The sequence below is a fragment of the Delphinapterus leucas genome, chromosome 14, assembly GCF_059928025.1.
Source record: "Delphinapterus leucas isolate spDelLeu-1000000601 "Yukka" chromosome 14, BTC_Dleu_Yukka2, whole genome shotgun sequence".
NCBI lineage: Eukaryota > Metazoa > Chordata > Mammalia > Artiodactyla > Monodontidae > Delphinapterus > Delphinapterus leucas.
Window position 1 is genome coordinate 7,149,750 of NC_143142.1, and position 17,746 is coordinate 7,167,495.

Sequence of the window (17,746 nt, forward strand, 5' to 3'; positions counted from 1 at the left end):
AAAAATTTTTTTAATGAAAAAATTTTAAGAATCCAGGATTGGATTGCAGTTTCAGGAATAGCTGGATTCTAGAGATAAAATAACATACCCAAGAATCTACGTCTCTCAGGGGCTTCCCTGGTGGCACAGTGGTTAAGAATGCGCCTGCCAATGCAGGGGACACGGGTTCGAGTCCTGGCCCGAGAAGATCCCACATGCCGCAGAGCAGCTAAGCCCGTGCACCACAACTACTGAGCCTGCGCTCTAGAGCCCGCAAGCCACAACTACTGAGCCCGCGTGCCACAACTACTGAAGCCTGCGCGCCTAGAGCCCGTGCTCTGCAACAAGAGAAGCCACCGCAATAAGAAGCCCGCGCACCGCAACGAAGAGTAGCCCCCGCTCGCCGCAACTAGAGAAAAGCCTGCATGCAGCAACAAACACCCAACACAGCCATAAATAAATAAATAAGTAAATTAAAAAAAAAAAAAAGAATCTACCTCTCTCAAATGATTGGGAGCCTGGGATTAGCAGATGCAAACTAGCATATATAGGATGGATAAACAACAAGGTCCTACTCTATAGCACAGGGAATGATATTCAGTATCCTGTGATAAACCAGAATGGAAAATAATATGAAAAATAATATATGTATGTATAACTGAGTCACTTTGCTGTACAGCAGAAATTAACATGACATTGTAAATCAACTATACTTCAATATAATTTTTTTTTAAATCTACTTCTCTCAGAAGATTATAAAGCAAAAGTGAAAAGTACTTATGCTTGATAATTCCGGGTACACGTAGGGGAGTTACTTTGTACTATTCTTGTAGCTTTTCTGTAAGTTTGAAATTATTTCAGATTTAAAAGTTTTTTAGGGGACTTCCCTGGCAGTCCAGTGATTAGGACTCTGCACTTCCAATTCAGGGGGCACAGGTTCGAACCCTGGTCGGGAAACTATGACCCCACATGCTGTGCAGCGGGGCCAAAAATTTAAAAAAAAAAAAAAAGTCTTTAAAAAAGAAACTATCTCTTTTCATGTTTTATCTTCTTCCCTACGCTTTTGTCATACTCTCCAAATACTTCCCAAATTTACTACTAGTTTAGCAATTCCAGAAGAAAGATTATCTTTTCCAGTGGTTCTAGCAAACAACTCAGGTTGGTATCTGCCATAGATCAAATGTTTGTGTCCCCCCCAAAACTGTACGTTGAAATCCTAACTCCCAATATGATAGTATTAAGAGGTGGGGCCCTTGGAAGCTGATTAGGTCACGAAGGTGGTGCCTTCATGATGGGATTAGTGTCCTTATAAAAGAGACCCCGACAAGGGCCTGCTTTACCTACACCCTACTCACATGACTGACCTTCCTAGGTACTTGCCCCAGGTCCCAGATAGTGACAGCTTATCAAAGGGGCAGTGAAGGGCGTACCCCTCCACTGGTTTCCCTGGTAGCAAATGAGCCCACCTGACGTCAATTCCCCTATAATTTGTCATCTCCCCTTCCCCTTGAGAGTGAAGACTGCCACCAAGTCCTGCCTGCCATGCGCTGCACGTGGTGGGGCATGGCTCCAGGAACTTGCTTCAGACATGTAAGCTCCCCCATCCATTAAACCACTGATGCCTCAGATAAAATAAAACAAAAGAGACTCCGGAGAGCTCCCTTCCCTTCCGCCACGTGAGGACGCAGAGAGCAGGCAACAGGAAGTGGCCACTCACTAGTGATTCTGCTGGCACCTTGATCTTGGATGTCCCAGCCTCCAGAACTGTGAGAAATAATCACAGAAATAACCTGTTGTTTATAAGCCACCCAGTCCATGGTATTTTGTTAGAGCAACCCAAATGGAGTCATCAGTCCCTTGAGTCCTGTGCCCACCTGACCCAGTCACAGTGGCCACAGGGATGAAACGATCTGATCTGCCAGATGTCCATTCCTAGAGCCAGATCCTCCCAAACCTCAGAGATGGTCAAACCTCGGGGATGGATCAGTCAGCAAAGGAAATCTGGGTGCCAATGCCAAAAGGAGGGCACGTAGATGCTGGGAAGACCCAAACAGCATAGAACTACCCCATCATCCAAGCTCTTGATCCCAGAAGCCCTGCTCAAAGGAAGAAGGATGGGGGGACTGAGATGATAGGGAAGGAGCAGACATGACAGAGGTTAATGAAAAGCAACCTGTTCTGCTTCTCCAAAAAGTTTGATGTTTCATAAGGTCATTTGCCCTTCCTGCCCTTCCTGCAACAGAGGACTAACAAGGGACACAAGTTCTGCCACAATAGGCCCATAAATATTCAATACAGAGGAGGATTAATTTACAAAGATGATACAATTTGATCATGATGGGGCGGGAACTTGATCAGGTTTACAATGAAACCCGTCTTTGTTTAGCCCTCGTATAAGGGGCGCAAAGCCCCCCAACATTCTTTTTTTTTCAATATTTATTTATTTGGTTGCACCGGGTTTTATTTGCAGCAGGCAGGCTCCTTAGTTGCGGCATGCATGTAGGATCTAGTTCCCTGACCAGGGATCGAACCCGGGCCCCCTGCGTTGGGAACTTGGAGTCTTAACCATTGTACCACCAGGGAAGTCCCAGCCCCCTGAAATTCTGAGAGTTATATTACAATAAAGTGTACCTCTCTTTTATCACAAAAATATTACAAAACATTCATAGTGTGTACAGTAAAAAACCAAATTTTCCCCATCTCTAGAGTGCTATTAGCAGTTTGGTACATATAATGATATTAATAGGAATATTAACTAAAACATATATAGCATTTACTCTGTTGTATACTGCTCTAAGCACTTTACGTAGATTAACTCATTTTTGTTACTCAGTTCAAGCTCGTACCGGTCACTGCACAACAGGTCAATAAATTGAGAGATGAATTGTTGGGGCAGAGAATAGCGACTTTATTTGGAAAGCCAGCAGACCGAGAAGATGGTGGACTAAAGTCCCAAGGAACCATCTTCCCTGAGTTAGAATTCATGCTTCTTTTATACTAAAAGTGGAGGGAGTAAAGTCCTGGTTCCGGTCAGACTTGGGAGGGGATGTGTTAATTTCTTTCTTCCTGCAGCCATTCATAGGTGAGCCTGGTCAGGAGGTTTCCTGTGAGCTAAACCAATGTATTTTATTTTATTTTATTTTTTTCTTATTAGTTAACCATTTTATACATATTAACGCATATAAGTCAATCCCAATCTCCCAGTTCATCCCACCACCACAACCACCACCACCCTGCGCTCCCCACCCCACCCCGCCAATTTCCCCCCTTGGCATCCATACGTTTGTTCTCTACATCTTAAACCAATGTATTTTAGCTTAACACTCACTACATAGGAGGCAGGCTTCCCAGAGATGGGCCATTATGCATAATTTAAATTTATAGGCAAAATCCCTTTAGTGATTAACTTGTAATAGAATGCAGAAGTTCTTCCCTATTACAATTTTGCCTTCATATTAGAATAACATGGGTAATATCATTTCCATTTGACACGTGAGGAAATTGAAACTTAAAGAGGAAAGTAGCTTGCCTAAAGATCTTGCAGCCAATAAGTGAAAGAATTAACTTTAAACCCAGGCAGCCTAACTCCACAACACATATTCTTATCTTCCAGATTTCTAAAATACATATACATGTTTTTTACTGAGTTGCAGTTCACATAAAGTAACCATTTAAAGCGTACAATTCAGGGATTCCGTGGCGGTCCAGTGGTGAAGACTCCACACTTCCACTGCAAGGGGCACGGGTTCGATCCCTGGTCAGGGTACTAAGATCCCCCACGCCACACAGCGTGGCCAAAAAAAAAAAAAAAAAGTGCAATTCAGTGGCATAATACATTGTTGTTCAAACACCACTTCTATCTAGCTCCAACATTTTTTCACCCCCAAAACAAACCCTGTACCCATTAAGCAGTCATTGCCTATTCTTCCGTATCTCCAGTCTTTGGAAAATACTAATCCACTTTCTGTCTCTATGATTTATATATTCTGAATGTTTCATATAAATGGAATAATACATTACCTCTTATGTCTGGCTTCTTTCACTTAGAATGTTTTTGAGGTTTATGGACTCTGTAACATGAATCAGAACTTCATTCCTTTTTATGATGGAATAATAATACTTCACTGTGTGTTGATACCACAATTTGTTTATCTGTTCATGTGTTGATGAACACTTGAATTGTTTCTACCTGTATTATTCAGGGTTCTTCAGAGAAACAGAGCCAATAGGGTGTATATATATACAGAGAGAGATTAATTTTAAGGAATTGGCTTATGCAGCCATGAAGACTGGTAAGTCGGCAGGGTAGACGGGCAGGCTGGAGACCCAGGGAAGAGCCAATGTTGAGGTCAAGTCCAAAGGTCACCTGCAGGCAGAATTCCTTCTTGCTTGGGGGAGGTCAGTCTTTGTTCTAGTAAAGCTTTCAGCTTACAGGAAGAGGCCCACCCACATTATAGAGGGCACTCTGCTTTACTCAAAGTCCACCAATTTAAATGTTAATCTCAATGTAAAATAGCTAGCTAGTGGGAAGCAGCCCACAGCACAGGGAGATCAGCTCAGTGCTTTGTGACCACCTGGAGGGGTGGGAGGGAGACGCAAGAGGAAGGAGATATGGGGATATATGTATACGTATAGCTGATTCACTTTGTTATAAAGCACAAAACTAACACACCATTGTAAAGCAATTATACTCCAATAAAGATGTTAAAAAAATGTTAATCTCTTCCAGTAGACACCTTCAGAAAAACATCCAGCATAATGTTTGACCACATATATCTGGGCACCTTGGCCCAGCCGTGATGACACATAAAATAAACAATCACACCACCTTTTAGCTATGGTGACTAGTGCTGCTCTGAGCATTTGTGTACAAGTATTTGCTTGAGTCCTATTTTCAATTCTTTTGGGTCTATACCTGGGAGTGGAATTGCTGGTTCATATGGCAATTCTATGTTTAGCTTTTTGAGGAGCTGCCAAACTGTTTTCCACAGCGGCTGAGCCATTTTACATTTCCACCTAGCGATGCACAACAGTGCATACATTATTTTTTAGCTTCCAAAAATGGGATTATTCAACACAAACTCCAGTGCATTTTTTGTGTTTTGGTGGGGGCCTGATCCAAAGGTAGTGTTGTACAAGTGAATGCTACTATTCTTTTTAATAAGTACACAGAATTTTATTGAATGAAGACACCATAATTTATCTCATTCCCCACCGATAAAGATTTAAGTTGCTTTCAACTTTAACTTTTTATAATGGAAAATATATACAAACACAGGGAGAATAGGACAATGAATATCCCTGTTCCCATAATCCAGCCACAACAATCAAAAACTCATAACCTCTGTTTTTCTAGGTCTCTTCCCCTCTCCTGTTGGACTCCTTTTTTTTTTTTTTTTTTTTTCTTGCGGTACGCGGGCTTCTCACTGTTGTGACCTCTCCCGGTGCGGAGCGCAGGCTCCGGACGCGCAGGCTCAGCGGCCATGGCTCACGGGCCCAGACGCTCCGCGGCATGTGGGATCTTCCCAGACCGGGGCATGATCCCGTGTCCCCTGCATTGGCAGGCGGACTCCCAACCACTGCGCCACCAGGGAAGCCCCTGTTGGACTCCTTTGAATCACATCCCAAATACCATGTAATTTCATCTACACATATTTCAGTATTTATTTCCAAAAGATAAGAACTCTTTCTTTAAACATAACCAAACTATCCCGTTATCACACCTACGATAATTAGCAAGAATCCCTTACTATCTATCCTTAATTAGCCAGTCCTTGTTCAGATTTCCCCTAATGTCTCGTACTTTTTAACAGTTGGAGTTGAGAGTACAAACAATTGGTTAATATATCTAGTTTTTTTTTTTGGCCATGCTGCACAGCATGCTGGGTCTTAGTTCCCTGACCAGGGATCGAACCCGGGGCCACAGCAGTGAAAGCACAGAATTCTAACCACTGGACCACTAGGGAACTCCCTATATCTCTTAAATCTCTTTGAATCTATAGTTCCCCCCTCTTTTTTTAATTTTTCTTACACTTTATACCTAGGGGGGAAAAAATACATTGTTTGCAATTTTTAAGACTCATTTTGAAATGGTGAGGAACTTCCTTGTCAGCTTGTGTCAGGTCAGGGTAACTTCTCTCCTGATCACCCTGTGAAGCAATCTCCAGCTCTCTCCTTAACGTTCAGGCCCCTAGCTTTCTCCTGGGCTGTAGGAGGAAACAAAACGAAAAATGTGATAAATCATTTACACCATAAATTCAGTCAGTAGTTCCTCCTCCCTTCCAGAGAGGGCATTTTGAAATAGTTTGGTAGAGAAAGGAACTCTGAGACTCAAACAGTGACGTTGAAGAGGTCACTGTAGGGACTTCCTGGTGGTCCAGTGGTTAGGACTCCGTGCTTCCACTGCCGAGGGCCTGGGTTCAATCCCTGGTTGGGGAACTAAGATCCCACAGGCTGCTCAGTGTAAGTAAGTAAGTAAGTAAGTAAATAAATAAATAAATAAAGGACTCTTTCAAAAAAAAAAAGAAAAAGAGAAGGTCACTAATGCGTGGAGTGGTTACCCCTCAAAAAAAAAGATATGTCCACATCCTAACCCCTCAAAACTGTGAATATGACCTTATTTGGAAAAAGAGTCTTTGCAGTGTTTAAGTTAGTGATCCTGAGATCATTCTGGATTATCTGGGCCCTAAATCCAATGACAAGTGTCCATAGAAGAGGTACACAGAGGAGAAGGCTATGTGACCATGGAAACAGAGATTGCAGTGATGTAGCCACAAGCCGAGGACCGCCAACAGTCCCCAGAAGCTGGAAGAGGCAAGGAACAAACTCTTCCCTAGAGCTTCTGGAGGGAGCACAGCGCTACTGACACCTTCATTTCAGAGTTCTAGTTTCCAGAACTGTGAGAGAATACATTTCTGTTGTTTTAAGCCACCAAGCTTGTGCTAATTTGTTCTAGCAGCCTCAGGAAGATAACACAGTCACATACCAGGTCTCTGATTGGGAAAGGCGTTTTGGAGAAGCAGAGGCCTTGGATTTCTACCTATGACATAACAAGAAATATATATGTTGGTCTCTGCCCCTGGTTCCCGACACAGAACTCCTAAATCCCTTGGAATTCCCGGGGTGATAGGATTGTCTCGTGTTCTAATGAGGTGACTTTTTTTTTTTTTTGCCACGCCTCGAAGCATGTGGGATCTAGTTCCCCGACCAGGGATCGAACCCAAGCCCCCTGCAGTGGAAGCTCAGAGTCCTAACCACTGGACCGTCAGAGAAGTCCCATCTAATGAGGTGACTCTTAATGGACTGTTGGATGGGGGCTGGTTACCAGGAAGACCGAGCCATGATTAGAGGCTTGGAATTTTAGCCCTAGCCCCCATTCTCCAGAGAAAGGAGAGGGGCTGGAAATGGAGTTAATGAGTGACCGTGCTTACATGACGAAGCCTCCACAGAAATCCCAGTTCTATGAGGTTTGGGGAGCTTCTGGGTTGGTGAACACATTCATGAACCAGGAGGTCCCCAGCCCCATGGGGACAGAAGCTCCTGCACTCAAAACCCTTCCAGACCTTGCCCTACATACCTTTCACCTGGCTGTTCTTCTGTCTCTTTATCACATCCTTCATTATATAATAAACTGGTAAACATAACTGTTTCCCTGAGTTCTGTGAGCTGTTCTAGCATATGCTCGAATCTGAGGAGGGGTGTCATGGGAACCTCGAATTGCAGCCATGTCGGACATAAGTTGTAGGTATCTAGCGGACCCACAACTTGCAATTAGCATCCAAAGTGGGGGGCAGTCTCATGGGACCGAACCTTTAACCTGTGAGGTCTGAGCTAACTCTGGTTAGTGTCAGAATTGAATCAAACTGTAGGACACCCAGTTGGTGTCACAGAGAATCATGTGGCGTGGGGAAAAAAAAAATCCCACACACCTGACATCGGAAGTGTTATGAGTGTGGCCGAGGTGCAGGAGTGAAAGAGACACACCGGGAGGAGTGTGCGTTCCTAACACACCGTCACACAGACACTCCCCCCTCTTGCCACCTGCCAGGCGGTCCCGCAGGGAATGTCCACTGCCTGCCCCTGTCACATACGGTGTCATGTTATCTCACAAAGCATCGGGGGAGGTGGCCCGGCGGGGTCCAAGAGCTCCAAGCTCATACCAGATCAGCCTGGCAGGTGTGGTCGCAGGTCCTTTCAACCTGCCCTTCCTGTGTCTCCTCAGAGCCAGGAGAATAAGTAAACTACAGAGGTCTGTTGGGAGTCATTCGCCCACTAGTTCATTCGTTTACTCAAGACATACTTCTTGTGCATCCCTTTGGTGCCAGGCTACAGTCTGGGCTTGCAGAGCTGAATCAGACCCAGCACTAGGCTTCGTGGAGACAAAGGGCTGGGGGGAGACACACAGGTAAACGGTCACAATCCTGCGTGGTCAGTGTGTGAGTGGCAGATAGGGGCAGAGAAAAGGTTTAACCCAGACTAGAGAGGGAGAAGCACAGGAGGCTTGGGGGCTGGAGGAAGAGGTATCCCCTGGGCTCCCTGTATGGTAGCCACAAACCACACGTGGCTTTTATAATTTAAACTAATTAAAATTAAATAATATTGAAAATTCATTGCCCATTAGCCCCAATTTCAAGTGCTCAAGAGCTACATGTATATTACAGAACATTTCCATCATTATATTTAGAAAATTCTAGTGGAAGTTGCTGAAGCCAACAAAAGAGGAGGTATCTAGCACTAGGAAGGAAGGGAAATGTGTCCCCAGCGGCCCCTAGAAGACAGCCTTCGGACACTAAACACTGCTACGCCTCCTGTTGGACATTGAGGCCAGTTCCTATGGTGTCTTGAATTCCCTGCTAAGGACAACAGGGAAGCATGGGAGCATTCAGCTGGGTTGGTGGGTGGCAGGTGACATCATCAGGTTTGAGTTCTGGGAGATGGGTTGGAGGAGGAACACGACAGGAGGCAGGAGGACCAATCAGGAGGTGGTTGTTTCCTCTAGAAACTTGGACCAGCCAAAGTGGTAGCAGTGTGGGGACTTTCCCAGTGGTCCAGTGGGTAAGCCTCTGGGCTCCCAATGCAGTGGGCCCGGGGTTCGATCCCTGGTCGGGGAACGAGATCCCGCATGCATGCTGCAACTAAGAGTCCACATGCTGCAACAGCCTAAATAAATAAATAAATATTTGAAAAAGTGGTAGTAGTGTGTGTGGAGAGAGATTTAGGGCGTATGATCTGTAGATGGGGATGTGGCCAGCAAGGAAGAGGGAACCAAGCTATGGCTTGAGCTACTTGATGGATGGTGCTAACAGTTCCCTTTGTCTGATGTGAGCTTTATTTTAAAAGTGTTGGTACTCAAGGGCTTCAGTTATCTGGGACACCACACTCCTTGATAACATTGCCCCTATGGCTCACCATGGAACACACTAGAAAGAGAAATCATGGGCTCTGACCCTGCAGAATTCCCAGGTGACAGCAGTGGGCAATACTGGGGCTCCAGGGTAGGCAGAAGAAGCGGAGGGGGACACATATTAAAAGCCTGTTCCTTTTCCATCTCCTGCCTCCAATCCTCTACAACATCACTCACTCAAAAATGGTTCCTCCAGGGCGTCCCTGGTGGCGCAGTGGTTAAGAATCCGCCTGCTAATGCAGGGGACACGGGTTTGAGCCCTGGTCCGGGAAGATCCCACATGCCACGGAGCAACTAAGCCTGTGCGCCACAACTACTGAGCCTGCGTGACACAACTACTGAAGCTCATGTGCCTAGAGCCTGTGCTCTGCAACAAGAGAAGACACCGCAATGAGAAGCCCGCACACCACAAGGAAGAGTAAGTAGCCCCCGCTCGCCGCAACTAGAGAAAAGCCCACACGCAACAACAAAGAGCCAACGCAGCCAAAAATAAATAAATTAATTAAATAAGTTTTTAAAAAAAAGGTTCCTCCATAAGAACCTGCTGTATAAAAAGAAGAAAAAAAAAAAGGTTCCCCCTGCCACTGAATTCAAAGTCCTCTGCAAAACAGCCCCACTCAACGTGACCTGTTTTATTCCTTATGATTCTGCAACATAGACTCCAAATTCCAGACTCCTCGAATGTTCCTCAGATGCCCCCTCCACCTTACTTTTTCCATGCTGCTCATTTTCCGGAATGTCTGTTCCTTCTATTTCTGCCCCTAGAAATTTTAACAACTCTCCCTCATCCCCCCCACTCACAAAACTCCAATAAACCAGCTGTATTTTTTTCGAACACATATTAAAATAAAATCATAGCTATAAAGTCAAAGTCCATATGGATATTACTCTCCATCATCTAAAATCATCTCACGTATCATCTGTGGCGTGTCTACCACATTGTAGAAAATATTGCCTTAAACCGCTTATTCAATTTGCTTTTCCTTTCTTGTTATTTATGCACTTGTCTTATTTCTCCTAGTAAACACTCAGCCCCAGACAGCAGATAACATCTTCCTCATTTTGGGGATCCTGAAGCATCTAGATAAAGTACCTCAGAGGTTCATTGAGTAAGCATTTTTTTAATCAATAAAGCCTCTATTTTTAATTAATTTATTTATTTATGGCCGTGCTGCATGGCATGTGGGATATTAGTTCCCCAACCAGGGATCGAACCCGCGCCCCCTGCAGTGGAAGCGTGGAGTCTTTACCGCTGGACCGCCAGGGAAGTCCCAAGCCTCTATTTTATATCGGGCATTGTAATTGGTAGCTAGAAGTAAAAATAAGAACAGTAATGAAATTTGGCTTAAAGAAAATTTAAGACTTTTTTTTAGAGCAGTTTTAAGTTCACAACTAAATTGAGGGGAAGACACAGAGATTTCCCACAAACCCTCCACATTCACAGCCTCCCCTATTATCAGCAGTAGACTTTCAGAGAAAGAGAAACCTATCTTTTCTTCCTTAATCCCCTGCTAACTCTAGAGGGAGGAAGAGAGAGGGAGTGGAAGGTGATTCGACAAAACAGAAAGGATGTGGAAAAAAAAGGCAAGTGTTAGTCATTCGGGAAAAGGGAAACACTTGTGTTAGTGTTTACAAGAATCTCGATGGTATCTGCTGACCCAGAAGAAAGAATCTTTTCCATTTGTTGAAAAATCCAGCCTGACCATATTGAGGTAGTACTCAGGGTCACCCACCCAGCCTCATTTTGGGGCATTCCAGCCTACGGTAGTTTCCCCTCCATCAGTTAGCATCTTCTTATAGAATCACAAAGGTCCACAGAGTGAAAGTGGAGGATATGTGCTCTCAGTAAAAGTAGGAGTTAATCATCACATCCTTCTTCTAGGCCCTTACTGTCAAGAACATGGACTTTATCTCCAAGGACCTCTTGGATTGGTGAGGGAGCTAAACGTAGCTGTTTGGTGGACACATTTATTTGTAAGAAGTTCAGAGACTCACAGGTAGGGTGTGAGGAGGAAAGTGACAGGAGAATGACACTGGAAAATTAGTTTGGGAACCATCTGTGAAGGGTCTTGTAGACCAACCCAAGGAACTTGACCTTTAACCTGGAGCAGAGGTGACAAACTTAAAATCCCACAGAGACTAGGCGTGTCGATGAGTGAAGCTGACCAGGTAACAGGGAGGGGTGAGGACTGTGGCAAAATGGGGATTCTCGCCTTGTCTCAAGGGTGCAGCTACTCTCAGCTTTGGCAAACTGTTACCAGGCAGGAATGGTTGGCCCAGTGTGACCAGATCTTCCAGTTTCCAAGAGAGGCTGGAAATCCCGGTGTGTTTTTGTTTTGTTTTGTTTAATTAAAAAATATATTTTTAAATTTTTCAGCCATGCTGTGTGGCACATGAGATCTTAGTTACCCGACCAGGGATCGAACCCAGGCGCCTTGCAGCGGAACCGCGGGGTCTTAACCCCTGGACCGCCAGGGAAGTCCCTGGAAATCCAGGTTTTTATATGACAGTCCTAGGTTTTTAAAACATATGGGTCAAGTCAAACTGGTTCTCAAACCAGATACGGCTCACAGGCCACACAGCTATCACCTTGGCAGACTGAAGGGTTTTAAGGGAAAAAAAAAAAAGATATGATCATATCTGTGCTTTAGAAAAAAATCACACTGTAGAGTGGGAGAGGAATTACAGAAAATAGACTAGAAGCAAGGAGACTCAACTGTTTCAACAGGAGGGAGGTGACAATGATCCGTGCTAGGGTGGGGACAGAGGGGAAGGTTGTTGGGATGATTTGGAGTCCAGGATTCAGGGGGAAGAATTTAGCTTTCACCAGCGTTCTGGAAGAAGGCATATTCCTCCTCTCAGTGCACGCCCTCCCCTCACCCTTTCCTAAACTGAAAGCTGAAAGGACAGACAGATCATCTCTAAAGCCAAAGGACAGGGAAGTTTAGCAAAGACTCTGGTCTTGGGAGCAGACTAATTTTACTAATGATCGTTTTTGAGATAAACTCCTTGACTAACTGCCCCATCTCTCATTCTCCCCCACCAATGGGCTCAGCGCGTAATTAAAATTTAAAACTTATAGGGACTTCCCTGGCCGCCCAGTGGTTAATACTCAGCGCTTCCAACGCAGGGGGCACGGGTTTGATCCCTGGCTGGGGAGCTGAGATCCCACATGCCGTGCAGCCAAAAAAGAAAACAAACAAAAAAACCATACAGGTCATGGCACTCTGCTCTTTTGAGCGGCGGAATTTGGGAACCTCAGAGCCAAATCCTCTTTTGACGGCAGAGGGAGGACCTGGCTCCCAAAGAGGCTGTTTCGTGAACATGGACGTGAGAAGTGGCTTCAGACCCATTTCATGGTCTTGGTGGTGGTACAACTGGTCACTTGGCTCCAAGGAAGAATGCAAAGGGTAGGAGGTGCAAGTGGGGGAGAGGAATGGCGACTCACTCCAGAGAATTTTTCTAACAGCCAGCAAGTGCTATATTAAGGATTTTTTTCCTCCTCAGATCCTTCTGATTTTGAAGTCTGGCATAGGAAGTGGCCCTGAGGAGATGCAGAGCTAAACCTCCCCTCCCTGGCACGGCCCGGGAGCGCCCCACAGGATGAGGGAGAGGACAGCAGTCAGGCAAAGGTTAGGGAGGAAAGTGCAGGCAGAGACCCAGGACGGCTCCAGGAAATGTTTGTGTTTCTCCACCGGGAGGGAGGACAAATAAGCTGTTTTTTCACTCCTCCTGGGCAGCTTTGCTTATTCTCCGGCTAAGAGAGAGGCTGAAAATAAAAATCATTCTGGGACAGGACTCAACTACTCCTCTCCAGCACGAATCTCCTCGGACCTGCCAGCTGCTTCCCAGAAATGACAACTGCGTGAAGTTACCCGCGTTTCAAAGCCCTGGGGTGTTACATGCTTCGGCTGTCAGGGAGACAGGCAGCTTGTGACCCAGGCTCCAGAGAAAGGAACCCCCACCTTGAGTCTCCCATTTCCTGGCCGAAGTTTCTGTTCTCCGTGGAGTGGCTGCATCCATGCACACGTGTGGTACCTGTGTCCCAGGGTGAAGAAGTTGGAAACGCAGCAGCTGGAGCATTCAGGTAAGCATCTGTGTTTTGGGGGGAACTCCACAGCCCAACACACAGAACACTGGTCCTCTGTCCACCATGGAAAACAGGTCGTGCTGCCTCATCCAGGGGGACCCCATCTCCCAGGTGATGCCGCCGCTGCTGATCCTGGCCTTTGTGCTGGGCGCCCTGGGCAACGGCATCGCCCTGTGTGGTTTCTGCTTTCACATGAAGACCTGGAAGCCGAGTACTATTTACCTTTTCAACTTGGCTGTGGCCGACTTCCTTCTCATGATCTGCCTGCCCTTTCGGACAGACTACTACCGCAGACACAGGCAATGGGTCTTTGAGGACATCCCTTGTCGGGTGGCACTCTTCATGCTGGCCACGAACAGGGCTGGGAGCATCGTCTTCCTCACGGTGGTGGCTGTGGACAGGTATTTTAAAGTGGTTCATCCCCACCATACGGTGAATGCCATCTCCAACCGGACTGCAGTTGGCATTGTCTGTGCCCTTTGGACCATGGTCATCCTGGGGACTCTGTATCTTTTGACGGAGAACCATCTGTGTGTGCAAGAGGAGACCATAACTTGTGAAAGCTTCATCATGGAGTCGGCCAACGGCTGGCACGACGTCATGTTCCAGCTGGAATTCTTCCTGCCCCTCAGCATCATCTTGTTCTGTTCCTTCAAGATCATTTGGAGTCTGAAGCGGAGGCAGCACCTGGCCAGGCAGACTCGGATGAAGAAGGCTACCTGGTTCATCATGGTGGTGGCGGTTGTGTTCATCACCTGCTACCTGCCCAGCGTGTCAGCCAGACTGTATTTCCTCTGGACAGTGCCTACCAGCGCCTGCGATCCCTCTGTCCACGTAGCCCTCCACGTCACCCTCAGCTTCACCTACGTGAACAGCATGCTGGACCCCCTGGTGTACTATTTTTCAAGTCCCTCGTTCCCCAAATTCTACTCCAAGCTCAAAATCCACAGTTTGAGACCTAAGCGTCTAGGACACTCCAAGAGGCCAGAAGAGATGTCCATTTCAAACCTTTGTCGCAAGAGTTGCATCGGTGTGGCAAATAGCTTCCAAAGCCAATCCGACGTGCAGTGAGATCTCCAAATGTGATGGATGGCACCAGAACAGACAGATGGACAAAATCAAGGGAGACCCATGGGCGACTTAGAAATAATTCATGCTGAGAGGTGGAGAGCTTTGAAAATGCCATTCTTTCTTAGCTGTATCCTCCTCACTCTGTTAGATACGAAATTCAGATCACTATGTCTTTTTGGAAGGTTCCAGTTGAGAAGTGAGTCGGTTGCATTTATATGATTTGATTCCAGTGACAGGGGCGTGTGTGTGTGTGTGTGTGTGTGTGTGTGTTTGTGTGTGTGTGTGTGTGTGTGTGTGTGTTGGGTGGTGGGTTGAGAAGAGTTTGGCTCCTGTGTATTTTTAAATGGCTGAGTTAATAGGTACTAATGTTTAAACCCATCATGTTCTCTCTCTGGGGGAGTTAGTGAATTTAATAGCCTACCCTCTGACCTTAAATTCTTACTTGTCTTGGAAAATAGAAACTAGTGTAAGCCAATATTTTTATTTCAGGCAGAGTGAGGCCCTTTGGACTGGGAAGTCTCCACCCCAATGATTTTCATCTTCCTGGGGCTCCTCTGTACTTTTTTGACTTCTCAGGAACCCAAGAAAAATGACAGCCAAACAATCTGCTCCCACTTCTTGGAGGTCCACGTTTATCTGCAAGTCTTTGCATTTCAAAGAAAGTACTGAAGGATATGTTTACCTGCCCTGAATTTTCCAGTGGGAGCTGAGTGCTTGAAAAAATCCCGTTAGCCTTTGGGAAGTGCTGAGTCTGGCGTAATTGCTTTGGCTGCTTGTTATGTGACTATGAGTTTGAATTTTTCAATCACTCATTTTCCACGTATTTCCTGAATTAATATTCTGTGCCAGGTACTGTGTTAATGTCCCTTTTACCTGGACGGTCCTTAGTCAACTTGTGTGCGGCGGGGTGGGAGGCGTGTGTGTAGCAAGCAGACAGAAGTTAATGAAGTTCACCCTTTCAATGATTATACTTTCTAGACCTGCTCTCTGCAAACACCAGTGTTTTCCTCTTATTGTAGGATTCCATACAAACACGAAAGGGAGGAAAGGGTAGTATCCCTTATACACGTGAATTTCCCAAATACGTCCATGGGACCCTCAAAAGTAGATGATTGTATGAGTGACATGCCGCCCCTGCCCTAGATTAGGGGGAAAGATTCCAAGCCAACCTTAGCTCCGTCCTCAAGCCACAAAGTGGTGAAAGTGTTCCAGGCTCCTTTATTTACACTTTCTCAAATTCCCAGGGGACTCTCTGCAGTTAAGGCCCTTACCAGTTTTTCATTCTTTAGCTTTGAAACATCCCACTAGGCTGTTCCTATTAATTCCTTTTTCAGGGGCACTGCACAGCCCAGGGATGAGCTGTACAAAGCTTAAATCACAGCTCAACTGCTTACAATGTGTGATCTCGGGACAGATTTTTTTCCTTTGGCCGCACCACCCGCGGCATGCGGAATCTTAGTTCTCTGACCAGAGATCAAACCTGTGCCCCCTGCAGTGGAACACGGGACCACTAGGGAATTCCCTGGGGGAAGATTTTACCTAACCACGTTTAGTTTCAATTTCCTTATCTGTCAAATAGGGGTAACAATAACGTTGACATCAGAAGGTCATTGGGTGGATTCATTGAATGTAGGATCCTGAAGCACAGGGACTTTGTTTACTATTATATACCCAGAGCCTAGAGGCATGCCTGCACATAGTAGGTGCTCAGTAAATATTTGAATGAATGAATAAGTGCATGTAAAACACTCAGCGCAGTGTCTGGCAGTAAGCGCATAATATTATGATGTATTATGTTAACACACTCTACATATAAAGAAACTGAGGCACAGAAGCAATTTCCCCCGGGGTTCAAAGCCCCGTAAGTAGCTGCTCTGTTGTGATTACTTGAGTTCCCTGGCTCCCTAGCTTCCAGGGGAGAAGTGAAAGCAAGGATTCTTATCAGCATCAAAGAACCATATATCCTCTTGATAGAAATCTGTGAAAACCCCACACTTCTGCTTTAAATTCTATTCTTAGTTCATTCTTTCCTGGACTGCTTCATCTTAATAAAAACAGATTCCAAAAGAAAGTCCGCGTCCTGTGTGTGATCCTGTGTTAAAAGATTCATGAGGGGTTAAAGACGCAGATGTAGAGAATGGACTTGAGGACATGGGAAGGGGGAAGGGTAAGCTGGGACAAAGTGAGGGAGTGGCACGGACTTACGTACACTACCAAATGTAAAATCGATAGCTAGTGGGAAGCAGCCACATAACACAAAGAGATCAGCTCGGTGCTTTGTGACCACCCAGAGGGGTGGGACAGGGAGGGTGAGAGGGAGACGCAAGAGGGAGGAGATATGGGGATATATGTAAATGTATAGCTGATTCACTCTGTTATAAAGCAGAAACTAACACACCATTGTAAAGCAGCAATTATACTCCAATAAAGATGTTAATAAAAAAAAAAGATTCATGAGACTTTACCCTCCAAGAAAAGAAATCCAAAAAAAATCCAGAAGCACACGGTAGGCTGAGGTTCTCACTAAAAAACAGCAAAAATAAACGAAAACAAAAATCAAATCCCCAACTGAAACAAGAGGGAAGGGGGCAGGGCACAACCTTTGAAAGGATGACGTAGCCCAAGGACATGACATAAACTGATTAGAACAAAATGGGTCCAAGATGGCGGGCAAGTCAACTTCCGCTAGACCTTGAGCCTCAGTACACGCTCACTGTAACACATCAGCAAGCTAAATGACACACCAACAGGTGCCACGACAGTTCCAAGACCGACCAGAAGAATCAAAAAGCGAGCGGTGGCCCAGTTCCTGGAAATCTCTGCCCCTTCCCAAAATAGCTGGAATACTCCTCCCACTCATTAGCCTATGAAATTACCCACCCCTATAAAAACTGACAACCCCATACCCCGTTGACTTTCTCACCTTCTGAGATGGCCCACACTCTTCTGTGGAGTGTGTTTCTCTCTAAATAAATCCACTTCCTACCCATCACTTTGTCTCGCACTGAATTCTTTCTGCGATGAGACATGATCAAGAACCTGAACTTCATTAAGTCCTGAAACCAGGTGTGTGATCTCAGTTGAAAGACTGTGGGTTTTGGCCAGGTTTGGATCCCGGCACAGGGGTTCATGTCCCAATCTGAGGTGCACCGTTTCACAACCACAGCCTTGACTCTGGTCTTGCTTCTCTTTTTTAAAATGCA

At 45.6% G+C, this 17,746-nt stretch overlaps 1 protein-coding gene across 1 annotated transcript; it reads left to right on the forward strand.

Annotated features, from left to right (window-relative positions):
- The first annotated feature begins 12,651 nt into the window (after nt 1–12,651).
- Nucleotides 12,652–17,591, forward strand: HCAR1 (hydroxycarboxylic acid receptor 1). Its single transcript, XM_089894435.1, has one exon. It carries the CDS (start codon nt 13,536–13,538, stop codon nt 14,541–14,543), a length of 1,008 nt encoding a protein of 335 aa, XP_089750561.1. The 5' UTR covers nt 12,652–13,535; the 3' UTR covers nt 14,544–17,591.
- Nucleotides 17,592–17,746: the final 155 nt, after the last annotated feature.